At 36.3% G+C, this 27,929-nt stretch overlaps 1 protein-coding gene across 4 annotated transcripts in view; it reads right to left on the reverse strand.

The window, feature by feature from the left end:
- Window positions 1-27,929, reverse strand: part of Mapk14 (mitogen-activated protein kinase 14) — a 71,700-nt gene that overhangs the window by 16,581 nt on the left and 27,190 nt on the right. For all 4 annotated transcript variants that reach the window (XM_046464536.2, XM_046464535.2, XM_046464537.2 and 1 more), the window contains exons 2-8: window positions 26,486-26,615; window positions 20,215-20,273; window positions 8,320-8,431; window positions 7,659-7,688; window positions 7,276-7,323; window positions 6,237-6,351; window positions 5,580-5,651 (exon numbers count right to left, since the gene is read on the reverse strand). In XM_046464536.2, the coding sequence (XP_046320492.1) occupies window positions 5,580-5,651; window positions 6,237-6,351; window positions 7,276-7,323; window positions 7,659-7,688; window positions 8,320-8,431; window positions 20,215-20,273; window positions 26,486-26,615 (566 nt within the window). The remainder of the gene's footprint in view (window positions 1-5,579; window positions 5,652-6,236; window positions 6,352-7,275; window positions 7,324-7,658; window positions 7,689-8,319; window positions 8,432-20,214; window positions 20,274-26,485; window positions 26,616-27,929) is intronic.

Here is a 27,929-nt window from a genome sequence, read left to right on the forward strand (position 1 = left end):
TTCTACCACTTCACGTTGTTCTCAAAACCCAGAATGACCACAGGGTATGGGGAGTATATATACAAAGAAGTAGTCCAGAAAAATTGCTTCATTTAATAATGGCCTAACAAAGATCCACTCACTCACTGAGAAGTGTTTACACCATGAAGAGTATACAAATACAGTGCCATGAATCTGTAAGGGTCATGTACACAGGGTTGATAGAGCATAATAGCCAATGTTTAGGAGATTAGCAAACACATAATATAAAATGAAAATCTAGTTAGTACCTAAAAACACTTGCATGAAGGCAGTCAAAGCATGCAAACCTCAGAAGAAATCACCATGGGTTTTCCAAAAGATTTCAGGCAAATCCACTGAAATCCAGGCCAATCTTCCCACAGGACCAGCTACTGTAAGTCTACTACAATTTGTCCAGGCAGTTAAGGCCAGATGGAGCTTCAAGTAGCTATATAGCAGAGCAAAGCAAAATTTACTACATTATGACAGTTAGCTAATGCCAAAGCAAGCCTTCTTTTAGGACAGGTTTAGCACCTTTTCCCCTAGGCAGAAGACCATGTTTACTGTTCGTTTAAAATGGGTTTTAATTATAATGATCATAAAGTCAAATTTTAAAATCATAAATCTCCAGATTTGTGTTTTAAACAAATGAAGAAAAAGATATTAGGCCTTAAGATTATGTTTTAGAGTAAGTTCTCTGTAACAGAAGTAAAAGATAGTCAAAATGAACAGGTAAGGACAAACAACAAACAACAAAAACAAACAAACAAAACCCCTAAGGGTAACAGGATAATTAGAGGAAAAGTAAAAGAGGGATGGATATTCTAATCATTTCTAAGGGCTCTAGGCATATTCCTAGAAAACCCCCACAGGCCACAGAGTTGAAGATAAGCAGGATCAGTAGCGGGACCTGGCTGCTTGTGAGTTACAGTTTTCAATGAAATAAATCCACAAAAGGATAAATTACGGAATCCTTTGGGAGGGCTGAAGTCCTTCTAGTGACAAACAGAATGGACTCAAATGAAATCCAGCCTACTTCCTTCTCTTTTAGGCTGTCAAAGTAGTAATTTTCACTATAACTAATACACACACACACACACACACACATTCTCTCTCTCTCTTTCTTAAGATATCCTAGGTTTATCAACAAACCTGAGAAGTCTAGCTTTTTCCAAAAATACATTCTCAATTAAACAACAAAGGGCAAAATGACAATCTAATAAAATATTTTTCTTCTTCAACATTTATTACAATATTTGCTTTTAGAGTCTACCATGAAACTGCTTTTCTAAAATGAGGAAGAATGTTTTAAACCAAGCACTGAAAGTGATGGATAAATGTGACTGAGAAGGGGCACTCCAGCAGCTTGGGCTCAGCTGCCTACACCATCCCATAATCTGGTGAAGTGCACACAGGTGTTCATTATATTATTCTTTGTCTTGTGGTGTGTCTGAAATATTTCATAACATGCTTGGAAAACATCAAAAGAAGAAATGAGTAACCACAGAATTAACGGGACAACTTAATATACCAAGAAAATGCACATGAGCAGAGCAGCAGACATCCTGTAAAGTGTACTATGTGACTCAACAGCCCCATCGTCCTCCAGCAGATGTAAGACCATTTCTATAAAAAGAAAGAAGGGGCAGGGCTTTCATACATGAAGGGATTACTTAGGAAAGGAAATGAACACACCAAGGCTGTGATCTCTGGTAGGAAAAACTGTATTTGACACATAATAGGACTATAAAATTCATTCTCTCTCTGCCTTAAGCTTAAGGATGTGTCAAGTGTCAGTTATAACATCTTCTGACTCACTTATTTCAAAATCAGCATCTGAATAAGTTAGTACTCACCTGAAGAGACATTTTGACTTCTCCCTCCCTATAATATTAAATTGTCAATTATGTTCATTTAAAATACCTTGTCAATTAGGTGTCTAGAAAAGGGCTTCCTTTTTTACAAAATAATAATACTATTAAGCCAGATGGAAGGATTTACAAGAATAGCAGATATTGGTGATGATTTCCCAATAATGTGAATGTAATTAACACTATTGAATTATGGTCAAAATGGTAAAATTTGTTATGTCTACTTTACCACAATAAAAATTAAAATGAATTTTATGTTTTGAATCACACAAAATATTTTCCATAAAGTTAAGTTGCACTAGTCAATTTCAATATCCACACAGGCTAGTGGCCACCAACACTATATTGGACAGGACATTTGCAACATCACAAAAAGCTCTATAGGACAGTTCTTATCTAGAAGCCAAGACTACCAGTTCCGAATACACAATAATTAATCAATAAGGAAAACCAGGAAAAACCTGTGCACTCCAATAAGCATCACTCTCTGGAGGCTGCCTCAGTAATCAGGAGCATTTAAAAATCATCAACCATCTGTAGCTGCATACTTTTAGAGCCAAACCAGCACCTCTTCCAAAGGTTTTGAAGAGATATTCTAAAAATCAAAGGACTGGAAAAGAATAGGATACTGGAAGGAACTCTTTGATCTCATCTGTATCTTAAGAAAAATGACAAAAACTAGTAACCTAAATAACCTTTTCCAGGATCAGCCATGGAAGAAACTAAATTCAACTGGGTTAAATGCTAGTTGTACTCAATCCTCTGCTGCACAATTTAGAATCACCTGAAGACTTAAATACACCAAATCCTGTGCTCTGACCCACACCAACTGAAGTCTTTAGGGTGGTGCCCAGGCATCTAGAGCTTTTGTGTGTGTGTGTGTGTGTGTGTGTGTGTGTGTGTGTACCAAGCCACATCCCCAGTCCTTTTTTTATATTTTATTAGAGACAGGGTCTTGCTGAATTAATCAGGGCCTCACTAAACTGCTGAGGCTGGCTTTGAACTCATGATCCTCCTTCCTCAGCCTCTCAAGTCCCTGGGATTATAGGTGTGTGCCAACATGACCAGCTTAGAACTTTTTTTAAAGCTTCCTCAAATGATTCTGATACACAGTGAAGATTGAGAAGCACTGTGCTAGAACATAAGTGACTGTACACTCCAGTCAAAAAAAAAAAAAATGGCAAACACTTCCCTCTCTCCTTCTTGTCAGGCAACTAAAGCTATATCTCAAAGATGATAACTGACAACAGGAAGATTAAGTATACTATAAATATAAATCCTTCAAATTCAATGTTTACAACCAATGATAATGTCCAGAAAAGAGCCAACTAGAAGGACATGGTGAATTACTAAAATCAGAATTTTCATGTATTAAAAAATGAATCCTGAGCTGGGGTTGTGGCTTGGTGGTAGAGTCTTGCCTAGCATGTGTGAGGCACTGGGTTTGCTTCTGCACCACATAAAAATAAATAAAGGCTCACCAACAAATGGTAAAATTTAAAAAAAAAACCTGAATCCTGCCAGGCATGGTAACGCACACCTGTAATCTCAGGCTGAGGCAGGAGGATCACAAGTTTGAGGTCAGCCTGGGCAACTCAGTAAAACCCTGACTCAAAATAAAAATTTTGAAAGAATCTATCTCAATGGTAGAGCACCATTGGGTTTAATCCATAGTACCGCCCCTCCAAAAAATCCTCTATTAAAGTTTAAATATTAGGTATGCAAAAAAGGAACACTTCTTACAGAATGAAAGTTAGCATTCTAAAAGGGCCATATCACACTGCTTTGAACACTTTCTATCACTAGCCTGCCAAGGGGATCTATCCTTTACCACCTGCCAAAGAATCAATAATAACAATCATTAATGACTCACAGGTAGATAATAAAGCAGGTGGAGGGAGGGAAAAATTGTTTTCAAAGACCACAATGAATATGATGCATCTACTGGCAGGCTCTGGTCTAAATGCTGTCCACATAATATTTCACTGAATTCTCACAAAAGCCTGTGAATTATATTTTTACTAGCATTTTATGATTAAGGGAACAGACACACAGAGGTTAGAAAATTTCCTTAAAGTTACACAGCTGGAAGTAAAAGCTAAGATCAAAACCCAGAATTTGATTCCAGGGCATGGGCTCCTATCAGCATCCTACACTGTCTCTCTGCCACTGTGTGTGTCTATGTAGGCAAGTGTGTCTGTGACTGGCCAAACAAAAGCTGGAGATACAGACGCCAAGAAAAGGAAGGGGAGAAGGGAACAGAGGACAGCATCTGCTCCAGGGCAAACCAAGGGGATTACAAATTTCCCCTAATTCTCTCAACTTGGACAATAATTAATATACATATACCAGATTTCTAAGAAACAGATGTAAAACCACTTTAAAAAGATTAGGGAAACACACTCTATTAAACTGACTTAAAATCTAGGGGTGGAGAGTGATAAGGTGGGCTAAATACAGGCAGATTGAACTCTGTATCAATTCAGTAATACTCAGAGAGAAATGAACTGTTTTACCTGGGAACAAAAGCTTTTTTCCAGTTAACACGGAAAATACATTCTGTCTAGCAGAATACAGTTAGAATAGAATTTCTGAACAGACTATATTAACATTAAAATTACAGTTACCATAGAAATATATCCCAAACAATAAATGAAGCAAACTGACATTCTGGTTTGTAATCTTAATGGGTTTATTTAGGTAAGAGGCTAAAACAGTTTTTAGATCTCTAAGCATGACCACATACAGGTAACTGTAGCATTTCTAAAAGTCCACCAAAACCATTTGAAACTCAATTAAATTTTACAAAAGTCCCCCAAACTAATTCTAGACATATATTTTAAAAATCTTTCTCCCCTAAACATCTTCCTCAAGTGTGATTGATGGGTGTTCCAACAAATTACATTTTGATGACAATATTACTACATCATGAAACAAACATATAGCAGTTAGGAAAGAGGATGAAATAAAAGGCTATGATGAGCCATAAACTAGACAATAAACTGAGGTTTCGCTATCATGTGGGATAAAGTTGTGCTGCAAAACAAAGGTACACGACATGGTGACCACTTCTTGCTTTTACTATTTGTTGTTAAACAACAAACATAACAAGAGTCAGCAGGTTTGCCATAACAGGGCCCAAACATGGCCTTTTAGTACATAAACCAAACATAACTGCAAGATACCCTTGATTTGTAAAGAGTATCTGTGCTCATGAAGATTTTGTACAGTCAACTAAACCTGTCAATGGGATCTACAGCTTCTCATGAGTTTGCTCAGGTCTTAGAACTGCTGTGGAAAGATTAATATAAGGGACTTGCTGTAAAAAGATGACAGATGAAGGGATTTTTCAGCTTATGAAAAGTTTTTCTTGTTAACAAAAATAAATTAAAGCCTCTTTCCTGGGGCTGGAGTTATGGCTCAGAGGTAGAGCGCTCGCCTAGCATGTGTGAGGCACTGTATTCGATCCTCAGCACCACATAAATAAAATAAAGATATTGTGTCCACCTATAACTGAAAAATAAATAGTAAAAAAAAACAAAAACAAAAAAACACTTTCCTGGCAAGACAAGCTACTCAGCAAGAGGGCAGAATATCTGAAAAGCAAGAAATTGAGAGCCTTCTCTATAGATAAGTAAAGATAATACACAACCACAGACATTAGAATACAGATAAGAAATAAGAATCCAAAACTTTTTAAAAGGATACGGTCTGTACCAGGAAACAATGTTCTTCCAGTTAACAGCTCCGCCATTATGCATCCCACTGACCATATATCCACTGGCAAAATTAAAGAGAAATAAAAGTACATACGTACATTATCACTATTATTATGCTTGGTCACAAATGGAACTATAAGTAGAGGTGGAATATTCAAATTAATATTTAAAACATCTGAGATTCAACATTTTACTCATTTCTATACAGATAAATAAGATTGATACCTTCACCCCAGTAAAGAGCTTCACAGGCAGGGTAAGTCTAAACATACTTAAGGGAAAAGAAATAAACTGTTCACAAAGGGGAAAAAGGTTCTCAGTGGTAAAGTAGTGGATTCTCCCAAGTAACATAAAGAGGTTAAGATTATGAACCCATTATCTTCTGCTAGAAGTACTCAAAGAATTATGTTGAAAAAATCTAAATAAATAAAAATTCAATTACTAAATCACAAAGCTTAAAAGCTGTGTATAAAAAAGCTCCACCTCCCCATCTAAGCAAGTAAAATATTTTCTATTTGTAGGCTTTAAAAGGATCACTGAGGGAAGAAACATATTTCTTCCCACTCTACCGCTACTTCTGAGAATCCCAAATGTATCCAATATGGTATTGATAAGGCCATAAATAACCCATGTAAGCAATCAATACCTGTTTGGTTGTAATGCATCCAGTTCAACATGATCTCAGGAGCCCTGTACCATCTTGTAGCCACGTAGCCTGTCATTTCATCATCAGTATGTCGAGCTAGTCCAAAATCCAGAATCTAAAGGGAAGGAGAAAATCAGGCACTGGAACAGGCAAACTGCTAGGACTTTAGACAGGGAAAATTTCTGTTGCCTTGTGAAAAAGGAACAGTAAAGCACTTTCATAAGCAGATCTCCCACTCCACACTTAGAATGCATGGTGAACAAACTATAAGAATTTAGAAACATAAAATTACAAGCAAAATAAAAAATGTGACTCCTAGGTATTTACTCAAGAGCAATAAAACATACGTCCATACAAAGGTTTAAAACTGAATATTCATAGTAACTTCAAATAGCTCCAAACTGGAACTATTTATTCACCCTAACAGGTGAATAAATATTCATATTCTGGTATGTTCATTAAACAGGGCAAGAAAAAAGAAGAAATCAAGTTCCAGAGCTGCTTACTCTTTTATATATGATTAATTCACTTATCTCTCTTTTTTTTATTGTTTAGTTGTAACTGGACCCAATATCTTCATTTTATTTATTTTTATATGGAGCTGAGGATCGAACGAACCCAGGGCCCCGCACATGCTAGGCGAGCGCTCTACTGCTGAAACACAATCCCAGCCCCATAATTACTTGTCTCTTATTTGAATTATTTTGAGTAAGTTTCTATGATTTTTCCTTTTAGGAATCTATTTAATCTAGTAATTACTGCTTCAGTATGCTTTGATAGTCAGACTATAGTTTTCCTTTATTATGAATAATAAGTCACATTTTTAATTTAACTTTATTTTAAAATGTAAACACCTAATGCCATTATCAAAGTCATTTAAACAGCTTACTCAGACTGTGGTTTAAATTTCAAAGTCTGATATTCCTAAGGACAATATGAATTTTTCAGATTAAAAAGTCATGGCCTATAAATCTGTCCCTGTGAAATTTGTCAGGTTTGTCAGGTGAAGTAAACAATCACTGCTGTCGCTTCCTCTTACCTTCAGCTCACAGTCTTCATTCACAGCTAGATTACTAGGTTTTAGGTCCTAGGAAGTAAGTACACAGAAGACAGGATCAACTTTATGATCCATGATAAATTCTCTCTCCAGGTAATAATGAGGATCCAGACAACAGTAAGACCTCATCCAGTTATAAACAGACAGTCTCCATTACATCTAATGTTATGGTATCTAGACCAATTAGCCTTCATCAGGCACAAATTATAAATCTTTCTTCAATCATTCTAACCCAGAGCAAAGTTGCAATGGATCAATAGGTAAATGTAAAAAGTAAGTTTAGACCAAATCTTGGCAGGATGCCATTCTTCTACTCTCCCCACCTTACCGCCCTAGAATAATTTAATCAAAGTCATGGTACATACCCTGTGAATTATATCAGCTGAATGAATATACTGCCAGAGAGGAAAAAAAAGTCAGTTAAATGAAAGTTACTTCCAGCCTCCCACTGCCATATTCTATAGTATATTTCCAGCACATTTTAATGAATCAGTAAGAACTACTAGTTCACAGTAAAATAACATCAGTAAAATTATCAATGATATATATATTTATCATAACAATGATTTCCACAGACATTGACTCCACTCAATCTTTCAACCTATCTTCTGGCTGGCACTTTGGGACTCAATAAGGATTCAAAGTTGCTAAATATCAAACATGGTTTAATTTTACAACACTGTTTCTCTGCTTGAGAAATTTTTTAAAGCTTCAATATTATACTAATCAGATATTAGACTGTATCAATAAGTTATACTTTTAGATGTAATATTGAAAAGTCCTTCTCTCTCTGATACTCATACTGAGGTATCTCTGGATGGAATGATACGATGCCTAGACCTGCTTTAAAATAACCTATGGCTTGAGAAACACCACAGAAACAAGGTTGGCCAAATGCTGGTAGTTATGGTCACTGAGTGAACATGATAACATGTGATAACGTGTGATTATCTGTTTTAAGCCCTAAATGGCAGGAAGGGAAGGAAGGAATTAATTTCTCAAAATTATTGCTGATATTGTCAATACCTTTAGACCTCGGAGAATTTGGTAGATAAGGAATTGAACGTGGTCATCTGTAAGCTTCTGACACTTCACTATGTTGTTCAGATCTGCCCCCATGAGATGGGTCACCAGATACCTAGAAATGAATGAAGAGTTACACAATAATCAAGAACCTGTAGGGAAATTCTTATCTTCACAAGACTTTCCAGAGTTTTTAAGGAAAGGCCACCCATTAAGTACCATAATGATAAATAAAAGCTCAACAAATTCTTGGGGGGAGGTGGTAGCAAATTTTTAACCCCACTATTCTAACTTTACCACCAGCCATCTAGTCTAAACATTTTTAAACTCATTCCTACTTATCTATCTTTTCCCAGTTTCTCTAGAGAAAAAGAATTTACTAAATGATTTATTTAGATTTCAAAAATGAAAAGAAAAAAGCAAAGATGGAGATTAGGAAGATAAACGTGCCAGGATCAGTTTTCTTACAAAGGTCACGTTTGCAGAAGAAACATACAGTACAACTCAGTGCATAGCAACAATAAAGCATCTTATATTTTAAAAATCCACCACTATATTTTCATTATAAACCTTTTATGTTGCAGGTTTTGAAATAGGAGTATTTTTTAGATTTTCAAACTAGAATTCTCCTTTTCCAGGAGTGATTAGTAAAAGGATATTTTTCATTGACAATATTCCTACATTTACCTTAAAGGAAGAAGGAACACAATTGATCTGTTTGACAGGACAAGGCATTCCAGAACTCCCCATAGGTGTGGTACTGGTTATTAAATCTATCTTTATATGGTAAGAAGAGGGAATGATTATATTCAAGTCCAACAGGTTCACCACAGAAATTCTAGACACAATGCCTTAACCCACTTATTACTGCATTACACAGTATGGGAACACAAAAACCAGACTGGGACTAAAATCACTTTTATCTTTAAAAGTGTTTTCCTTCCTCCAAAAGGAATGAAACTTTTTTCTGTCACAATTTTCCTAAAGGACTATCATCATTCGTTCCCAATTTCATGAAATTGACAGGATTTCACTGATCTGTAACCTTAAGGTTAGATCTTAGCATTTCATATTTTTAAAACTCACATGTCTATATTGCCTTGAGGAAAAGGAGGACTCTAGACTCTTTATCTAAGGAGTAAATTAGATATTCTCTCTCTGTCTGGTCTCTGAGGGCTGGGGATTGAACCCAAGGCCTCATGAATGCTAGGCAAGTCAATTACTCATTGAAATGTTTTCATAAAGGTAGTTCTGATTCAGAGATATTCCAAGCACAACATAACATGACCAAAGGCAGCTGGCACTGATTCTGTGCCAAGCACTTTGTAAGCATTTTTACTCCCAACACCTCCATAAGGTAGGCCCTACCAGCATTCTCATTTCACAGATGAGGAAACAGAAACCAAGGATTAGTAAGTACCTTGCTCAAGGTCAAAAGGATCAATAATGTCAGGAGTTGAGTCCAAACTGTCTGACCTCAGAGAGCACGATCTCAATCCCAGCACATATTGCCTCCAAAGTTTTCCAGCAGACACAGAATTTACACCAAGAAAAAGTTACTTTTAAAAAGTCTTATAGAGGGGATGTGGCTCAAGTGGTAACGCGCTCGCCTGGCATGCGTGCGGCCCGGGTTCGATCCCCAGCACCACATACAAAACAAAGATGTTGTGTCCGCCGATGAATAAAAAATAAATATTAAAATTCTCTCTCTCTCTCTCTCTCTCCCTCTCTCACTCTCTCTTTAAAAAAAAAAAAAGTCTTATAGACGTCACAAAAACAGGGAATCATTTTCTTCAGATAATTTCCTTAATAATTCTTAATATTTATTATGAAAGTAATCTTCAATAAGGAAGAATAAATCTGGCAAGAATATAGCAATATCCTATCCTAATCACCAATATATTTTTAAACCTCAAATTGGCACATAATCTGATAAAGAAGAGAATTCTATGAATAATTTTTTTGTGCTTCTAGTACTGGGGATTGAACGCAGGCCTTGTGCATGGAGACAAGTGTTCTACTACTTAGCTAAACTCCCAGTCCTGGTTAGTGTTCTGAAATTAGGACTTTCCTTAAAAACCTGGGATAAATGTTGCCATAACAGTAACATCAGTTAAATCCAAGGCTCAGGCCAGGCCAGGCCAGGCTCTGTGGCAACACAAGTTTGAGGCCAGTCTCAACTTCATGAAACCCTGTCTTAAAATAAAAACAAAAAGGGCTGGTGGTGCAGCTCACTGGTAGAGCACCTCTGGGTTAAATCCCCAGGACCAAAAGAAAAACAGGGAAAGAAAAGAAAATTTCAAGGCTCAGGCTGAGGAAGATAAAATCCAATTTCAGTCTTATAAGCACCCGACTTACAATATTCTACCATTCTGTATTTTCTCTCAACCCCTTCCCCATTAGAGACCATATTTTATCACTAAAATTTCCAGAACAAGGGTAAGACTGTCAAACCATTATATAAGTACAAAAAATGTATCAGCCTATATGGTAATAACTATCAAGCATTGCTAATAGGCTACAATGAAATCTACTGAAAAGCATTATTTATGTCAGAAGTCTTATAGGAATCAACCTAATCCCTATGTATTGTTTCCATGAGACCCAAAATCCAATTCATGAACATCAGTTCTCAAATTTCAACTCCCATTAGGAAGATTTCCAAAATAAATCTTGTAACAGAGGACAAAAGCAAGCATCATGCACAGTTACTGTTTATGAGAGACATATGGAGAGGAAATGTAGATGGTCACATTTTTAAAGTCAATTCCAGGGCTGACAATGTGACTCAGTAGTACAGTACTTGTCTAGAATGTGTAAGGCCTGGGTTTAATCCACAGAACCACTTAAAAAAAAAAAAAAAAAAGTAAATTTCAAGAGGACATTAATGGAGAGTCACATAATTTCAATTGTATTTGTTTCGGGAAAGTAGATTTAATTACATTTTAGTGAAGACATGCCTAATATTGTCACTGCCCTAAAAATCTAATTCCCAAAAATCAAATTCCTAAAATGTAATAAAAATCAAATTCCTAAAATAAATTAAAGAAGGCCTGACTTGAGTACACTTGGAAAGCTGTGTTCTCCCATCTTTGAAAAGGAATTAAACCAGTCTTTGTTAGGCCGAAGACTGAGAAGATGATTTTATGGTCTGATATAAATCTTGTTTCTCACTTGTGAAGATGGTCTCCTTCAAATTTAATCGAAGTATGAAGAGCATAAATCACATTTCTCAAAATGAGTCTTATGAGTACTGTACCAGTGAGGAGGCAGAACCCTGTAATAAGTGGTTTTCAGTACTCCAGACGTGCCCCATTCTATGGCCTTTACTTACCAAGCACTCTTGGATAATACCCGTGTGTCAAGATCTCCCCCTTTTAAAAGCATATGATTAGAAAGAACCTATGTAGAAGAAAATCTCTTCTATATCTATAGATCAGTATCTCTACCACGAATCAGCCCTATTCAAAACAATTATAAGGGCACAGAGCATTTCTTCTATCTTTAAATGAGTATTTAAAATAATATTGACAATTTGTAACCACATGCTTCTGAGACTCATCCAGATACTTGGGACTCAGTCCAGTCTATTCTCAGCACAGGGGGCAGGGTGCTTCTTTAAAAACCTCAGATCATGTCACTCCTTTCCTCAAAGGCTCTCTACTGCACTCAGAGTAAAATACCCAATCCTTTCAGTGGCTCACAAAGCCTTTAGATCCTCCAGCACTTGGCCCCCAGTCATCTCTCTGACTTCATCCACTTCTCTCTGATGCTCTTAATCAGCTCCACACGGACTTCTTGCTCTAATTCCAATAAAGAATGCAGCGTTCTCCACAGGACCTCTGCAATGACAGTTTCTTCTGCCTGGAATGCTTGTCCCCTAGATATCTACAGATCTAATTCCTTTAGTTCTTCCAATTTTTGCTCAAAATTCACCTTTTCAATGAGGCCCATCCTTACCCCTCTATCTAAAATAGCATCTCTCTCCCTGTCTTCATACTCCTCTTTTTCTTTTTTTGCTATACCATTATTGCTTGCTAATATATCTAAAATTTCCTTTTTTCACATGCTAATTATTATTTCCCTGTACAATGTTTGAGTAGGATATGGTTTCGTTTTTTTCTGTACAATACCTAAAGTACCTAGAACAACATCTGGAAGATAGACAGTAGGCACTCAATTACTACACAACTGAATGACTCAAGACAAGTCATTCAGCACCACTAGTAAGATAAGGCAAGGACATATTTTATTAAAATATGCATGCCCAAGATCTTATCTGTTAAGCAGACCAGATTGTTCTAATGTGTAAGGGGTGGAAGAATTATCCAGGAGCCAAGAGGGCAGCTTAACAAGCTTATTTCACAACACTATTCTCACTTGAAGCAACAATTACTTAACAGTGCCCTCTACATTACTGACATTGACTAGACTCAGTGTTCTATAGTAGAGGATAAATTCAAGAAAGCTAGTACTGAGCATGCTATCAGACAACCAAATTGTCACCCAATTATATAGCACAAGGTCATTATGACAGCACAAGGTCATTCATTCAATCACTCCATATTGTTGGGCACTGGGAATGCAGCAGTGGAAAAGACAGATGAAGAATTTGAGAGGAATGCATATATAAATACAGTCACAACAGCATGTTTTGAACTATAAAGGGGACATCAGGTGTCAGAGAATACACAGGAGAAGATTCCAACATGGACCGAGGAAGGAGTAAATTAGACAAACATTTTGAAAGACTCAAACCTTAAGCTAGGCCTTGAAGCTTCTTTACTTTTTTTAGAGAAAAGGGTGGCATTTTACGAATCATATTAGTCAAAAACTGAATGGTATTTCCTTCCTTCCTTGTCTCAAAAAACAAAACAACAAAACAAAAATGCTTGCAAACATAAATGTTAAGAGAACAAACTTATTCATCTTTCTCCTGGGCCATTTCTCTTCCTGTATTACTTATTTTGAGCACTCAGTCCAATCTCAAATAATAGAAGTATTTCTTCTGTAAGGCCAAACAACTGGGCTGGATATTTCTTTCAGTGACAGAGGAAGGCATAATTTCCAAGCAGACAGGCAGACACATACATGTGCACTCATAAGAACAAACCAGAAATGACTGATGTTTCATTTTTACACAAGTACCAAAAAAAAATGAATCAATGGTTATCTATTTTGTTAACACTCTTCATTCCATACAAACCTCCTCTCTGTACACTTTATACATTTCATTCATCCTGTCTCTGAAATAAATTTCAACCTCCACATCCTAGCTTTATCTTTGTGTTTCTTCAAACACATTACCTTCTTTACAGCCATCCCTATAACTAAGCTTCTCTAACATTATGAGTTCTCTTTATGTTGTTTGGATATTACAGATTTGACTTGATCCTTTAGTTACTTAGGTTAAGCATTTATACTTCTTCTCTTTAATAAGTCCTTGAGCCACTGGACAACAGAGACGGTCTTTGGTTTCAGCATTTTACATAGAATCTAACACAGTGGTTACTCAAGAAGGTTAGTAGACTTTCAAATGATAATCACAGCCTTGGATCAAGAAAAATGTGGTGAGAATTTAGAGCCAACAGACCTGGAATGGATGCAATTTTATATGTATTAGTATACAATTAGGCTCATCTCTCTCAACCTCAGTTTCCTCAGCTGAAATTAGAGATGATATCTACTTCACAGGGGTTGTTGGGCCAGATGAGAAAAATCACCTGCAAATCCTCTGTAAAACATAAGATGCTATTGAAAAAAATAAAGCAGTATTATAGAACTGCACATCCAAAGATACTTTTTCAAAAGTTCACTCACTTGCATAAGACCATGCTTTGGAACAAAGAACACAGATATAATGTCAAGAATTCAAAGAAAATTGAAATCAGATATTAATAGCGAAGAACATCATTATATTAATTTTAGTTCCAGGAAAACTTTTAAATTCATTTCAGATTCTTAACTGGTATACTCATCCAAAAAGATTTCTACTGTGTTAATAAGGATCTAAGAGAAAAACTGCCTCTGCTAAAATTAAGTCCTTTTCTTCCATTATGGAGTGTGTTGTGTGGGGAGGAGAGAGAAGATTTTAATTAAGTCATACCTCAGAAAAGTAAGAGCTTTCATCCTTTTTCTCAATCCCACCCTCAATGCTTACTGCCCTTTGATGTCTTCTCTGAACAACCTCCTTACTAAAGTTTAGGGTATGAAGCCCCAAATGACCTAGTCCTTCCCCATTCCAGCTTTATCTTTTGCCGTATCCAATTCTTTTCCTACCAGCCGTAGATACCATCTTTGCCCAGAGGTGTCTCTTGGCCACTGGATGAACTTGCATTTTTCTCCTACCTCTCCAACTCCCACTTCACCTTCAAACTCAGTGTATGGTTTTTTTTTTGTTTGTTTGTTTTTTGCCAAGGCTCCCTGAAAACACCCCATGTGGGGAGATGGCCATACTATGAGTTCCAATAGCACTCCGTAACTGCCCTATTATGGCAATTCTTGCATTCATCTGCTCAGCCAACAACACTTGAGTGCCTGTTATTGTTCTAAGTAGTAACAATTTAGCAAAGAAGAAAACAAATTGAGTTTACAAGCAGAGGAAGGAGCCAGACAAGAATAAATACATGATGGTAAAATTTGCTAAGAACAAAGTAGGAGCGGGGCGACATAGCCCACACCTGTAATCCCAATAGCTAGCGAGGCTGAGGCAGGAGTATCGCAAGTTCAAAGCCAGCCTCAGCAACTTAATGAGGCCCTAAGCAACTCAGTGAGACCCTGTCTCTAAATAAAATTCAAAAAGGGCTAAGGATGTGGCTCAGTGGTTAAGCAGCCCTGGGTTCAATCCATAGTATCCAAAAAAAAAAAAAAAAAGGAACAAAGCAGGGCAAGAAGTAGACAGTGACAGCAGGGGGCAAAAAAAAAAAAAAAGGAAAAAGCTTCTGAGGAAAAGATCCTTGAGTAGGGTCCTGAAGGAAATGAAGGAGCCAGTCATGTAGGTATGTGAGAAAAAGTGTTGCAGGCCATGGTTAGAAACCAGCACTGAGGTCCCATTGGGAATGTGGTTGTCTGTATCCAAGGAAGAACAAGAAGCCAAAGAGATCAGAATGGAGAGAGGACAGAAAGAAGGTTACATGAGACTAGATGAGGGTGCACAGGATCAAATCAAGCAGGACCTCTCTGAACTTACCACACTGTATTTCGTTCTATCTTTTAAATTGTTCTTCTCTTCTGTGAAGGGCCTCAACTCAATGATCAGGATTGTTGTATTCCTCAGAGATTAATACTATGACTAGAATAAGGTGGATGTTCAAATATTTATTGAATACAATCAATAAAATGTAAATCTAGAATTCCCTTTACCAATTCCATTTATATTGAAATGAAAAGCTAACTCATTAGTTGAACAATCATTTTTAGTAGGTGGGAGGCTGAGCTGGGGGCTCATGAGCCCTACCAGCATTCACTACAACCAAGGCTGCTGAGTGGGCTGTTGTAGATTTTCTCAAGATCGCAGGATCCAAGACCCCCACTCATTCCATTTCGCTCTTAAGAGAATGAAGCAGAGATAAAGAATTCAATGTAAGAAATTCCCTGGAATGGGAAGGTGCAAAACGGGAAAAGTGGCAGAAGACTAATTTTCACTAACCTATGACAACACAGTTTTTCTGAAATCTGAGAGAACAGTTTCCATAAATAGTCTCAAAGCTTTCCACTGCTAGATCAGAAAACCACTATAGTAGGAAGAGGCAAGGGGATGTAGCTCAGTGGTACAGCAAGTGCCTAGCATGCTCAAGGCCCTTGGTTTTGTTTCTTTTGTAGTTGTTTTTGTTTTGTTGGATTTGCATATTATTTATTGAATATGGCACCAAAAATACAGGTAAAAATCAACAAGTGGGACTGTATCAAGTTTTTAAAATTTTGCTTATCAAGGATACAATTAACAAAGTGAAAATGTGACCCATAGAATAAGAAAAAATATTTGCCAACTCATTTATCTGGGAAGGGGTTAATATTTAAAATATATAAAGAACTCCTAGAACTGTGGGAATTAACAAGTATAGAGTTTTAGTTTTGTAAGAAGAAATAGTTCTGGAGAACAGTGAAGGCCCTGGGTTTGATCCCCAGTACTGCATTAAAGAAGAAAAAAGTGTGGGGGTGGCAATACTATTATTGGGAAAAGTTGTAACTTAATACTGAGCATAGGTCTGAATACTGGCTATTTAAAACTTTTACATATCTACTGATAACTAAATATTTATAGCACAAATATGCATATATATGTATTTATAGCCTCCTGACAAATATTGCCATTCAAGAGCCATTCAATGATTTGCAATCATTTAAAAAAATCTAGATATATCTTTATATAAATTTGCCACCTATACAATCATATCATATAGCAGTCAAGAGCACTTGTTAGTCTCATCTTTTAACTCCGCATTTTCCAAACACTATCTTCACTTATTAGATTGAGTAACTGTACATTGTTCCTAATGAACAAAACTCACTACCTATTGTTCCTTTCTCAAAGGTAGAGTCTTACAAATGAAGTATTCAGGGTACATCTTAACCTAGAAATTTAAAACTTGGTAAAAATTTAAATTGTGTGATAAAATGAAAAGTGTTAACTGAAACATAAAGGCACAAATACACAAAACACATGATTAAAAGTGAACCATACATCTGAAAAGTAATTAGAGATTTGCTAATTAGTACAGAAAATCCATGTTCAAAATTACAGTCTGCTGTAAATCTGGCAGTGTGCAGAATGCTCTAGCCTTCAATGTGTTAGGTTTGGCCAGAAGAGTGAGTTTTGTTTGTTTTGTTTTAATGTGAATTTGAATGCTTTTAGGAGGTATAGATATATTTTACCACAAACTCCACCACTCACAGTTATATAACACTGAGCCTCATCTATGTTATTTGTTTAGCCTTGAAGATAGTTCAATTTGCAAAGCCTACAATTGTAAATAAAGTTGTTTAGTCTCTTACACATATTCTAAAATGACTTTGGGGGCATCAAGTGCCTGGATCAGTGGTAGAGCACTTGCCTAGCATGTGTGAGGCCCTGGGTTTGATCCCTAGCACCACCAGAAACAAAACAATAATAAATACTGAACAAACCAAAAAAAATTCTAAAACAACTCCAGAAAACACTGAAATAGCTACAATATTAGAAAAGCACTATTTTTTTTCAGTGACACAAACATCACAAAAGGTGAATAAGACATTTCTTAACAGCAAGCTCATCTTCTATTATTACTATTCTATATACTCATACATTCTATTATATATACATTATATATACATGTATATTATATATACATTCTATTATACTCATCATTCTATTTTCAGAGGTTTTCTGGGATCAGGAATCAACTGCCTCATTTTTTACTATTTCACAGGGAAGTCAATGGGGCCTAAAGAGGTAAAGTGACTTTCCAAGGTCATACAAAATTGGATACAAAAATATTCTGAATGTTTCACCCAACTGTTTTCACCCAGGGTTCTGAGCCTGTTCCCACCAACTGCTAGGTATTTTGCACAATAGTCAGTAACCAACAAGCAGTACTGAGATTTACTTCCAAGAGATGGTTGCTAGAGTTGAGAGAAAAAAGCTGATGCCAACTCAGCAGTTATGGTGCTTGTTGAATGAATGGATGGATATATGAATCAATACAACTTTAATGTAGTTGGTGAGCCCTCATTTGGATGAAGAAGCCAAAGGTGTTATAATCCAGTTCCAGAATACCTAATTAAGTCAAACTTCAATATTTGCCCAAGCCAGCAAATCATGTTTTCTTTATTTGGTCAAATAAATACATCTTTATTAAATTTAAAATTTGGGATAGAGCTCAGACCTAACTCAAATGTTTTCCAAAGTAACTCACAAACATGTTGCTTTACTACCGTATTAGAGAGAACATCGAAAAACATTATTTTGCAACATTCTCTTTTCCAAGCATAGCCAGCAGCAGGTCTCAACAATTTGTGTCATACATGCCTCTGGGAGCATCCAGTAATATTTGGAAGCCTCCATTATGGTGCCAAAGAGAACTGCAAGAAACACAGCTTATTATTGCCTATTTTTTCCTTTGCTTGTTTCTTAAACTTACATCAGCAGATTCAAGGTTAATGTAGCTAAGGAGTCTTGTGAGTGGACCAAATTCTGCTCTGTCCTCTCCTCGTCATACCATGTTCCAAGTATTAAAAAAAAAAAAAAAAAAAAATTGTAGTTGTAGATGGACAGAATACCTTTATTTTGTTTGTTTATTTTTATGTGGTGCTGAGGATTGAACCCAGTGCCTCATGCATGCTAGGCAGGTACTATACCACTGAGCTACAGCCCCAGCCCCCCAAGTAAATTCTAATGGTGGAGAAATTATTTTTAGCTACCTTTCCTCCTTCTACCATTTCATCTTCTTCATTTCTTTTCCCCCACAATTTCCATAGAAAGAACTTATGAGCTCAAGCATATTCCCCAATTTGTTTTGTGGGAAAGGATCAAATGATGTTTATACACAGCACAGGATAAGACTGGGAGAAAAGGTTAGGTTCTGCACTGGCGGCAATGGGAAGTGCTACAGTTTGGATATTAAATGGCCCCAAAAGGCCCAAGTGTTAAAGGCTTGGACCCCAGGGTGGCACTATTAGGAAACAGTAGAACCTTTAAGAGATGGGGGCTAGTGGGAGATCTTTAGGTTACTGAAACATGCCCTTGAAGGAAACTGTGGTACCCCAGTCCCTTCCTCTTCTGCTTTCTAGCCATGAGATGAGCACTTTTGCTCTGACATATACTCCCCACCACTGCCATCCAGAGGAACGACCACCAGATGCCTAAAAGCATAACTACTAAAACCATGAGCCAAAATAAACCTTTTCTCTTTATAAGTTAATCAGGCATTCTGTTTTAGTGACAGAAAGCTAACATGGGTTAAGGAAAAGCAGTCATGATCTACAATTCTGTTTTGGCTTTTACAATAATCATCCTTTCCACTTAGGAGTGTCAAAATTTCAAAAGAAGCAAATGTGTAACTCTGTATTAAAGGTGTTCTGTCTCTCTTATGACATCTATGAACTGGGGAGATGCGAGGTAGGTAATTCAGACACTGGAGAGAACAACACTAGCAGAGGGTTTGTACACGCATGGAACATCTGCTTGGATGTGTCTTGCACTCATGAGCACACCTGGACAATGGGATCAGGAGCCAGTAGATGAATGCTCCCCATCTGAGATACAGTATGTATAGCTTCTCAGATGCTGGCAGTTTACAGCCCAGTTGCCCAAGTGGACCAAATCATTAACATATTCTTGTAGCACCTTTCTCTTCTTCCCTATTTCATTTTACCTAGCCTTCCCCTCGTGGTTCCTCAAACTTTCAAGCTCCAAGTTCTAGGGGATCCCAGGTTAAAACAATAGTCACAAAATTGGGAGAAATCTTTCTCAACTTGTAGGGTATGCCCTTGTCCTGGTGCAAAAATCTTAACACCTCAAAGATCAGCATGCGGTTCTAGTATTATTTCCCCATGCACATAGGATAAAAGAGCAAAAAGCTTATATGGAACTAGGCTCCATTATATTTCTTGAAGAGTACCTTGGAAAGTTAGACAGGCAATTTGAGAAGAAAAGTCACAGGGGAAACCCCCTCTACCCTCTTCTCCATGGAACTTTTGTAAGGACTCTCCAAATGGGATACAAAAACCTGAAATGATGAAAACACTAAAATGTGCACACATAATATGCATCTTCTGTATCTACCCCAAACCCCCAAAGAGCCGGATAACAGGAATGAAGAATCTGTTGAAGTCCTGTATAACTACCAAATGATTCAGGAACAGAAACAGGTTGCTAATCCTCCTCCAGCTGAGGAAGGCAAATGCAAAAGATATACTCACACATCATTGAATTCCTCCAGAGATCTTGCAGGTGTAAACACATCCAACAGACCAATCACCTATTTAAAAGAACATAAATATTGTACAGTAAATAAATATTGAATTTATAATACCCATCAAGTCGTAAATTGTTTTACATTGGATAAATTCCAAATCTAGTCACCTAAATTAATAAAATCACAGCATCATATACTTAATAACTCCAACTGTCTATCCTATTTTGTCATCTAAAGTCTTGATTTTTTAAAATTTAGTCACATAAGTCAGTAGTTTCTCTGAAGGAAACAGGATTTAGGATTCCTGCCTTATGTATGCATTAAGTCTAATGAACAAACAAACAGGAAAAAAGTCATGCTCCTCCAATTATTGTCATAGTATTTTGGTTTTTAAAACATATTTCATAGAATTATGGCCTACAAAACCGACATTTTAAAAAAGTATTATCTCAGTATACTGTTGATGTTATTCTAATAATCTAAGATAAATTTCTTAATTATCAGATATTGAGATCAAATAATTTTAAAATGAAAAAGGAAAAGACTATCTTTATACAAGGATAAAGCAAGGAGCTATGCAAAACTCAGTAACACATGTCTTTGAGCAGATTTTTCTGGTCATAGATTTATAATACTGATTTAATCACATACAGTACCCCCCGTTTCACCAGTTCCACTGAAAACCCAGACTGCTCATTTCAACAAAATTAGACACTAAAAACAAGAAATACCATAATTTATTTGTAATATGCCCAGCCAGTTTTAAGGCTGTCTAGATATGAAATGAACAAAAGCTAAACGACCCTCATGAAAACCAAACCATGACTGTGGCTTCATTTGTATGTTGCTCTAAACAATCAAGTTAAACAAATACCTCCAAAAGTAAGACAAAATACTCAAAACACTGTTATAAAAAAATAAAATTTTTATTTTTAACACTATCATGAAAAATAATACTAAGTAGGATGCTACTTCACTCATCCAAATATCAACTTAAAAAAAAAAAAAACTTTTATTTTATTTATTTACCTTTATGTGGTGCTGAGGATTGAGCCCAGGACCTCACACGTGCTAGGTAAGTGCTATACCACTGAACCACAACCCCAACCCCAAATATCAACTTTTAAAAACAAATTCAATCATACAACCTGAACATGAAGGGGAAGAGGTGAGGAGGTCCTTGGAATTCAAGGATCACTTTTTAAGTCTATGCAAATTGTTCCAAAGGAAAGACACAGAGTCACTTTTCAGACCCTTCACCACACAATTATATGCAAGAAAACCAAAACTGCCTATAATGGTAAGCCATTATAACAACCCTTAACACTTTGTGATATTTTCTTTGATTCTTCTAATGTGCATAAGTTAAATTGGGATTATACTGTGCATAAATTTATATTTCCTACCTTTCTACTTAACATCTACTTATTTTTCATGTCCTTATTATTCAATAATATTTGTATATGCTGTATTTATTATTTCTATATACCATATTTTAACATTAATATTTGGTAATGAATTTGGTTTCTGAGCTCCATTTACCTCAAATTAAAAGCATGGAGCTTCATTGCTTATTTTCATAGTACTGTGGGGAAGATTAAATAGACAAGGTATCTGAAGGCAACTAGGGCAAGGGACTAACCAGCTGAGGATTGCCTACATACACAGTGATCATAACCCATAGAATTTCATTAAAAATTACAAAGTGTAACACATACATGAGCAAGTTTTTGAAGCAGCTACTTCCAGTAACAGAATTTGAAATGTAAAGCTAAACTATTCAAATGATTTGCTATAAGAAAGCGAAAAGCTTTGTATGATTTATATGATTTAATTTTAAGACGTACACCTAACACTGCCTTGGAAAAATAATACAGAAAAGCAGACTAATAAATAACACCCTATCAAAATCTAATTTCCTAAAAAGGAAAATATTTACAATATTTAATGTATTTAACACAAGCACACCAAAACAACAGTATGAAACTACCCAAGTTACATCAAAGTATTTTCTGTTTATTTGTTTGCTTTGTGGTGCTGGGGATTGTGTGCCAATTTAATAAAAATGTATTATTTCTATGTGTCATCCTTTGGATTATTATAGGATGATCATTAGAAATATTTGTTGCATAAGTATCATAAATGTACATTCTAAAAATTTCCAGGGCCCTGCACATGATAGGCAAGTGCTCTACCAATGACATTACGGGGGGGTGGGATGTGAGATTTTGCAAAATACCTTTCTTACATTAATTGTATTTATGAAGTACAAATCCTAAGAAAAATATTGCAAAACATAGGCTTCTCAGCTTTATCTGGAGAACACTTTAGAAATATTCCATATATATTAATTTCTCACTTCTTAAATGGAAATTCCCTTTCAATTCAAGTCATATTTTAGCCTATCCCCTTAATCCTGCCATTATCTGGTTTCAGTCACCTAAAAGTAACCTAGGATTAAAATTTTTAGAATGTACATTTTTGATACTTATGCAACAAATATTTCTAATGATCATCCTATAATAATCCAAAGGATGGCATATAGAAATAATACATTTTTATTAAATTGGCACACACCCCAAAATAAACAAACTCTACAAAGGCAATATTTAATATCTTTTAAAATAACCACAACAAAACAACCACAGGGTTAATCACAGTAAGGTCAAATCTAAGCTTCCCCAATAAAACTTCTGGAAGAATTCCCATAATTATTTTTAATTTAAGATGTACAGATCTCGAGGCACATAAGTTGGCAATCTTTCTAAGTAACTGCCCAGACAGCAAAAGGATGCAGCTGGCAATCTACTTCTAATCACCCCTTAGAGCAGGTGTTAATGAGGCAAGGTCAAAAGTTCAATCAAGAACGGGCCAGCTGACTTTGTTCAGAGGAACTATCACAGTCACAGTAGTCATCCCCTAACTCCAGTCACCTATGTAATAACTGTGTGGTTGTCATTTGTTATCACTGATAGAAATAACTCAAGATGAACTACCCCTGAGGTCAGAGGCATATCTGTGTAAAAGATTACATATGTATCTGGCCCCTAAAAAAATCTGTCACCAACAAAGTTTTCAAGAGTTTTAAGCTGTTGGGACTGCTACCTTTGGAGGCTGCGCAGCTAGCTAAAAACCAGATGGCGACTCAAAGCAGTCATTAAAAAAAAAAGAAGAAAAAAAGAAAAAGTATAATGAAGAAGAGGAGGATGTAGGAGAAGATTCCTTTGAAAAATCCTCAATTAAATCTACTAGAAGACTTGGTTCTTCACTGTGTAAAACTACTTTTACATTGCAAGCACCTCACAGATGTTGACAGAACAGACTACAAGGCAGAAAATGTTCTTCATGAAGTCAAAGTCTTCTGGCCTCTTCTCACCCCCGCTTCAAATGTGTCAAGAGAATAGAGAACCATGAGACATTCAACTATATGCCTTCTTTTGTTCAAAAATACAAGTCACTAATATCTAAGTTTAGATGACCCTCTACTGATAGAACCTAAACATCTTAATATAAAAAAGATGGATAGCTAATAAGCAAGGTGCTTAGAAAACAATTTATATAAATTAAAATCCTGTTTTTCATCAGCCCTCTTTTTTAAAAAAATTTTTTTAGTCGTTGATTGACCTTTATTTATTTACTTATACGTGGTGCTGAGAATCAAACCCAGTGCCCCACACGTGCTAGGCAAACACTCTACCACTGAGCCACAACCCCAGCCCCAACAACCCTCTTAAGAGTCCTATAGTCTTTCTTAAATTAGAATAATTGTATCCTATCATTCTGTGGCCCCCCATACCTCTACAAGCAAATTATAATCCAAATAGAACTAGCCCAGTATCATGTAATATATCAAAGTATCTCATTACAGAAAATTTAAACATTAAAAATTAAAGATGGGGCTGGGGCTGTAGCTTGTCTAGCGGGTGGCAAGGCACTGGGTTCAATCCTCAGCACCGCATAAAAAAATCAATAAATAAAATAAAGGCATTGTGTCCATCTACAAGTTAAAAAAAAAAAAAAAAAAAAAAAAAACCTAAACTAAAGATGGTTATTTTTTATGATTACTAGAAAAACCAAAGCGGGTAGATTCAGAGAACCCAAAATAATTTTTGTCTTAAACACTGGATAAAACTATTTATATGAAAAAAGCAAGATAATGAAGTAATGAACTGGTAATCTCCTAAACCAGATGTTCTTAAATTAGCATCAGTGAGATACTTCAGCCTCTGGAGCTATTTTGGGGTTCCATAAATGTTCAGCTTGCATTCCATTTTTGAAATATTCTTCTTACTTAAAAAACTGTAACAATGTCTCTGTCACATTAATTAATGTGTAATGAAAAACAGCATACACATTCAGATGTGTTATAAACCAAATGTAAACACATCAGTTAAGCTGCCAGGCCACTTTGATTTTATGCAGACCTGGGAATAAACTTTCCCCTGCCAGCTTTTTCCACATATCTCGACTTCTTGTAAACATGTCATGATTAGGAAGGCTGCAGCTCTGCACTAAACTGGCCCATCCTGCAGTGCTGAGGATTGCACCCAGGGCAGCTCTGTCACCAAGCCACATGCGCAGTCCTCTTTTTATATTTAATTTTGAGAAAGGGTCATGTTAAGTTGCCCAGGTTGGCCTCCGACTTGGGATACTCCTGCCTCAGCCTCCCAGGTCTCTGGGATCACAGGTGTGCACCACTGTGCCCAGCTTTCTGTACTGAACTTTTTAAAAACCCAGATTTGCAAACAGCTGCTCATAAAAATCAAACTTAGGAATAGAGGTTACCTGTAGAAAAAGGATTTTCTTAATAGTATGCACTCAAAATAAAACATGGAACAAAAAGATACAGCTGTTTAAAAAAGCATCCATAATGTAATCACAAATGTTAAGTCTTCATGTTCTCAATTTAGAAAGAACTTGCATCAATGAGACAAATGTATACTAATCAAGTATCCACTAACCTGTTTTTTCCCCCCTTACTGTGGAGAAAAACGGTTCAATCATTAAAAAAGAAAGATTCTGAATTCCCAGATTTTGAATTTTTTTTTGTGTGCGCAGTAACAACCGATAGGGCCAATGACTCAACATCTTTCTGGCCCTTGTTTCTACAATGTTACAAGTTTTATAGTACCTTTTATACAGCAGTCACAGAAATTCTTCTTGATTTTGAAAGTCAAAAAATTAAGTGACATTCGTCAACAGTTTTTCACTTTCAGTTAATAATTCAATTACATCTACTGATTTGCCATATTAGGACTTATAATCACTCCTTTGCAAAAGGGCATTGTTCTCAAATTACTGAGTTGGTAGAAAAGAAAAAGTTATATTTAACTTAAACAATTATGTGACATTTATTAGAATAAAAGTCTCTTGAAGGTTAAAAAGAAAAATTATAATATCAAAGTACTGTACAGTCATCCCTTGTAGAGGACAACCACCGTCCTCCCATGGTTACCAAGATCTGCAGATGCCCACACTCCTTCTATAAAATGGCATGGTGCAACCTGTGCATATCCTCCCATCTACTTTTAAGATCATCTCTACATTACCTATAATCCTAAAGTAAATACTATGTATATAGTTGTTATACTGTTTTTTGTTTTTGTTTGGTTTGGTTTGGTGCTGGGGATTGAACCCAAGGCCTTGTGCATGCAAGGCAAGCACTCTACCAACTGAGCTATACCCCCAGCCTTACTGTATTGTTTAGGGAATAACAAAAAAGTCTGCATGTGTTTATTAGAGTTCAAATCTTTTTTTCTCCAGAATATTTTCTATTTGTGGTTGGTTTAATCTATGAATACACAGAGCTGAGGGCACACATAAAATAGCCATCTTTAATAGAACTTTCAGTGAATCAAAGCAGTTCCTCAAATTTTTTTACTAAAATAATCCATGTCAACAGAAAATAGCCATGAACCCCCCACATTGATAACATAGCCTTAAGCAAACCAGGCAAAGAGTAAAAAAATTTCCTTTTTAATATCGTTTAAACATTCCTAAGAAATTTGTGTTGTACTTTATAATGTACAACTTAAAAAAAAAAAAAAAGCTTTCCCTCTAAAAATCTTTGGGTAAAACTAGAACTCCAGGAAGATGCACCATTTTTATTTCAAGACTCTGACTTGACAACCCAGTGGCCACTAACACACAGCACCCCGAGAAGCAGGAACCAAACTTCAATGCACTCCAATGTATTTCCACTGGCAGGAATTAAATCATAATTTTTCCGGTCTACTCCAAGAACAGACTATATCTTCGTTGAATGAATAACTTACATTTTCATGTTTCATGTGTTTAAGTAACCGCAGCTCTCTGTAGGTCCTTTTGGCATGAATGATGGACTGAAATGGTCTGGACAGCTTCTTCACTGCCACACGTAACCCAGTTTTTGTGTCAAAAGCAGCACTAAAGAGGAGAAAAGGGGGGAAAAAAAAGTCCCACCATTAAAAGTGCTTTAAATACCATTTTTGAATATTTACAAAGTTATTTCATTTCCAAATTAAATGGGTCTAAACAAAATAGAAAAAGGGGGGAGAAAACAAAAATACCTATAATCTCACTATCCAAAGACAGCTTCTATTATTTTTGGTGTTTCCTTCTAGTCTTTTTCATGCATCTAAATCAGTGGTTGGCAAATTTTTTCACTAAAGGGCCAGACACCGTGCAGCCCAAGGCCTGTCATCATGGCTCAGGTGTGGTTGTTTATAGCTGGAAAACAGCCAGATAATAAGTTAAAAAGCAGGTGTGGCTCTGTTCTAATAAACTTCACAAAAACAGGGAGTCAATTGATCCAAATAAGCCAGCAGATTGATAATCACAGTATTGGCTTTTCTGTCTCCTCTGCCTGGGCCTCACTTCATCTGCCACCATAAGCGGACGATCAGAGTAAAGGCTTTAGAAAATACTGTTTTCAGAAAAATGAGCTGGTACTAATATTTCCTGTACACTTACAAAGTACTTGGCACTTTCTAGAGGGTGAGATACAGTAAGAAACAAACCAACAAATCCCTGCTCTGGGGAGAGAGAAGACCGGGAGAACAATAAAATAATTTCAGATAGTGATGGGTGTTGCAACAAAATGAAATGTTGATGGGAGAAAGAGTGAAAGAATGACAGGAAGCCAGTGCAGTTACACTAATTTAACTAGGATGTCTGAGGAAGAACACTTGCGCTTAGAACTGAACTAAAACCAGCATTAACCATGTGTGTGAAAATGAGCTTCGAGCACAAGAAATAATGATAAAAATCAACATTCTGCATCTTTACTACATAAAAGAAACTATTCTGAGCCCTTTATATTATTTTCTTAAATTAGCTCTTTTAATCCCTCAACACCCCTGTAAAGTAAGTATTGTCATTCCCTCACTCACAAACAAGGACAGTGAGCACAAAGAGGTTTTAAAGGGTGGTAAAGCAGAGAGACTGAATCTGGAGCTCTATGCTTTTAATCACTTGGCTAAGATGTCTTGTAAGAGCAAGTGCAAAGAAACAAATGGAAAAAGAAACAAAGGTAGACAGAGCATGGCAGGCTGTGTGAGCAGCGCTCAGGGAGCCAGGGGAGAGCACAGGGAATGAGGTCAGAAGCCGGCAGAGGCTGGACCATGCAGGACAGCTACAGCAAGAAATGCGATGTGTATTTTAAGTATTTTTGGAAATTGAGCTAATTCCATCATTCCTCATATCTCAGTCTAATGGGCACCTAAGACTTTCTGGTCATCT

Source organism: Marmota monax, unplaced genomic scaffold (genome assembly GCF_021218885.2).
Source record: "Marmota monax isolate L192 unplaced genomic scaffold, Marmota_monax_Labrador192_F-V1.1 WCK01_AAM20220418_F8-fsc00211, whole genome shotgun sequence".
In the NCBI taxonomy this organism is placed as follows: domain Eukaryota; kingdom Metazoa; phylum Chordata; class Mammalia; order Rodentia; family Sciuridae; genus Marmota; species Marmota monax.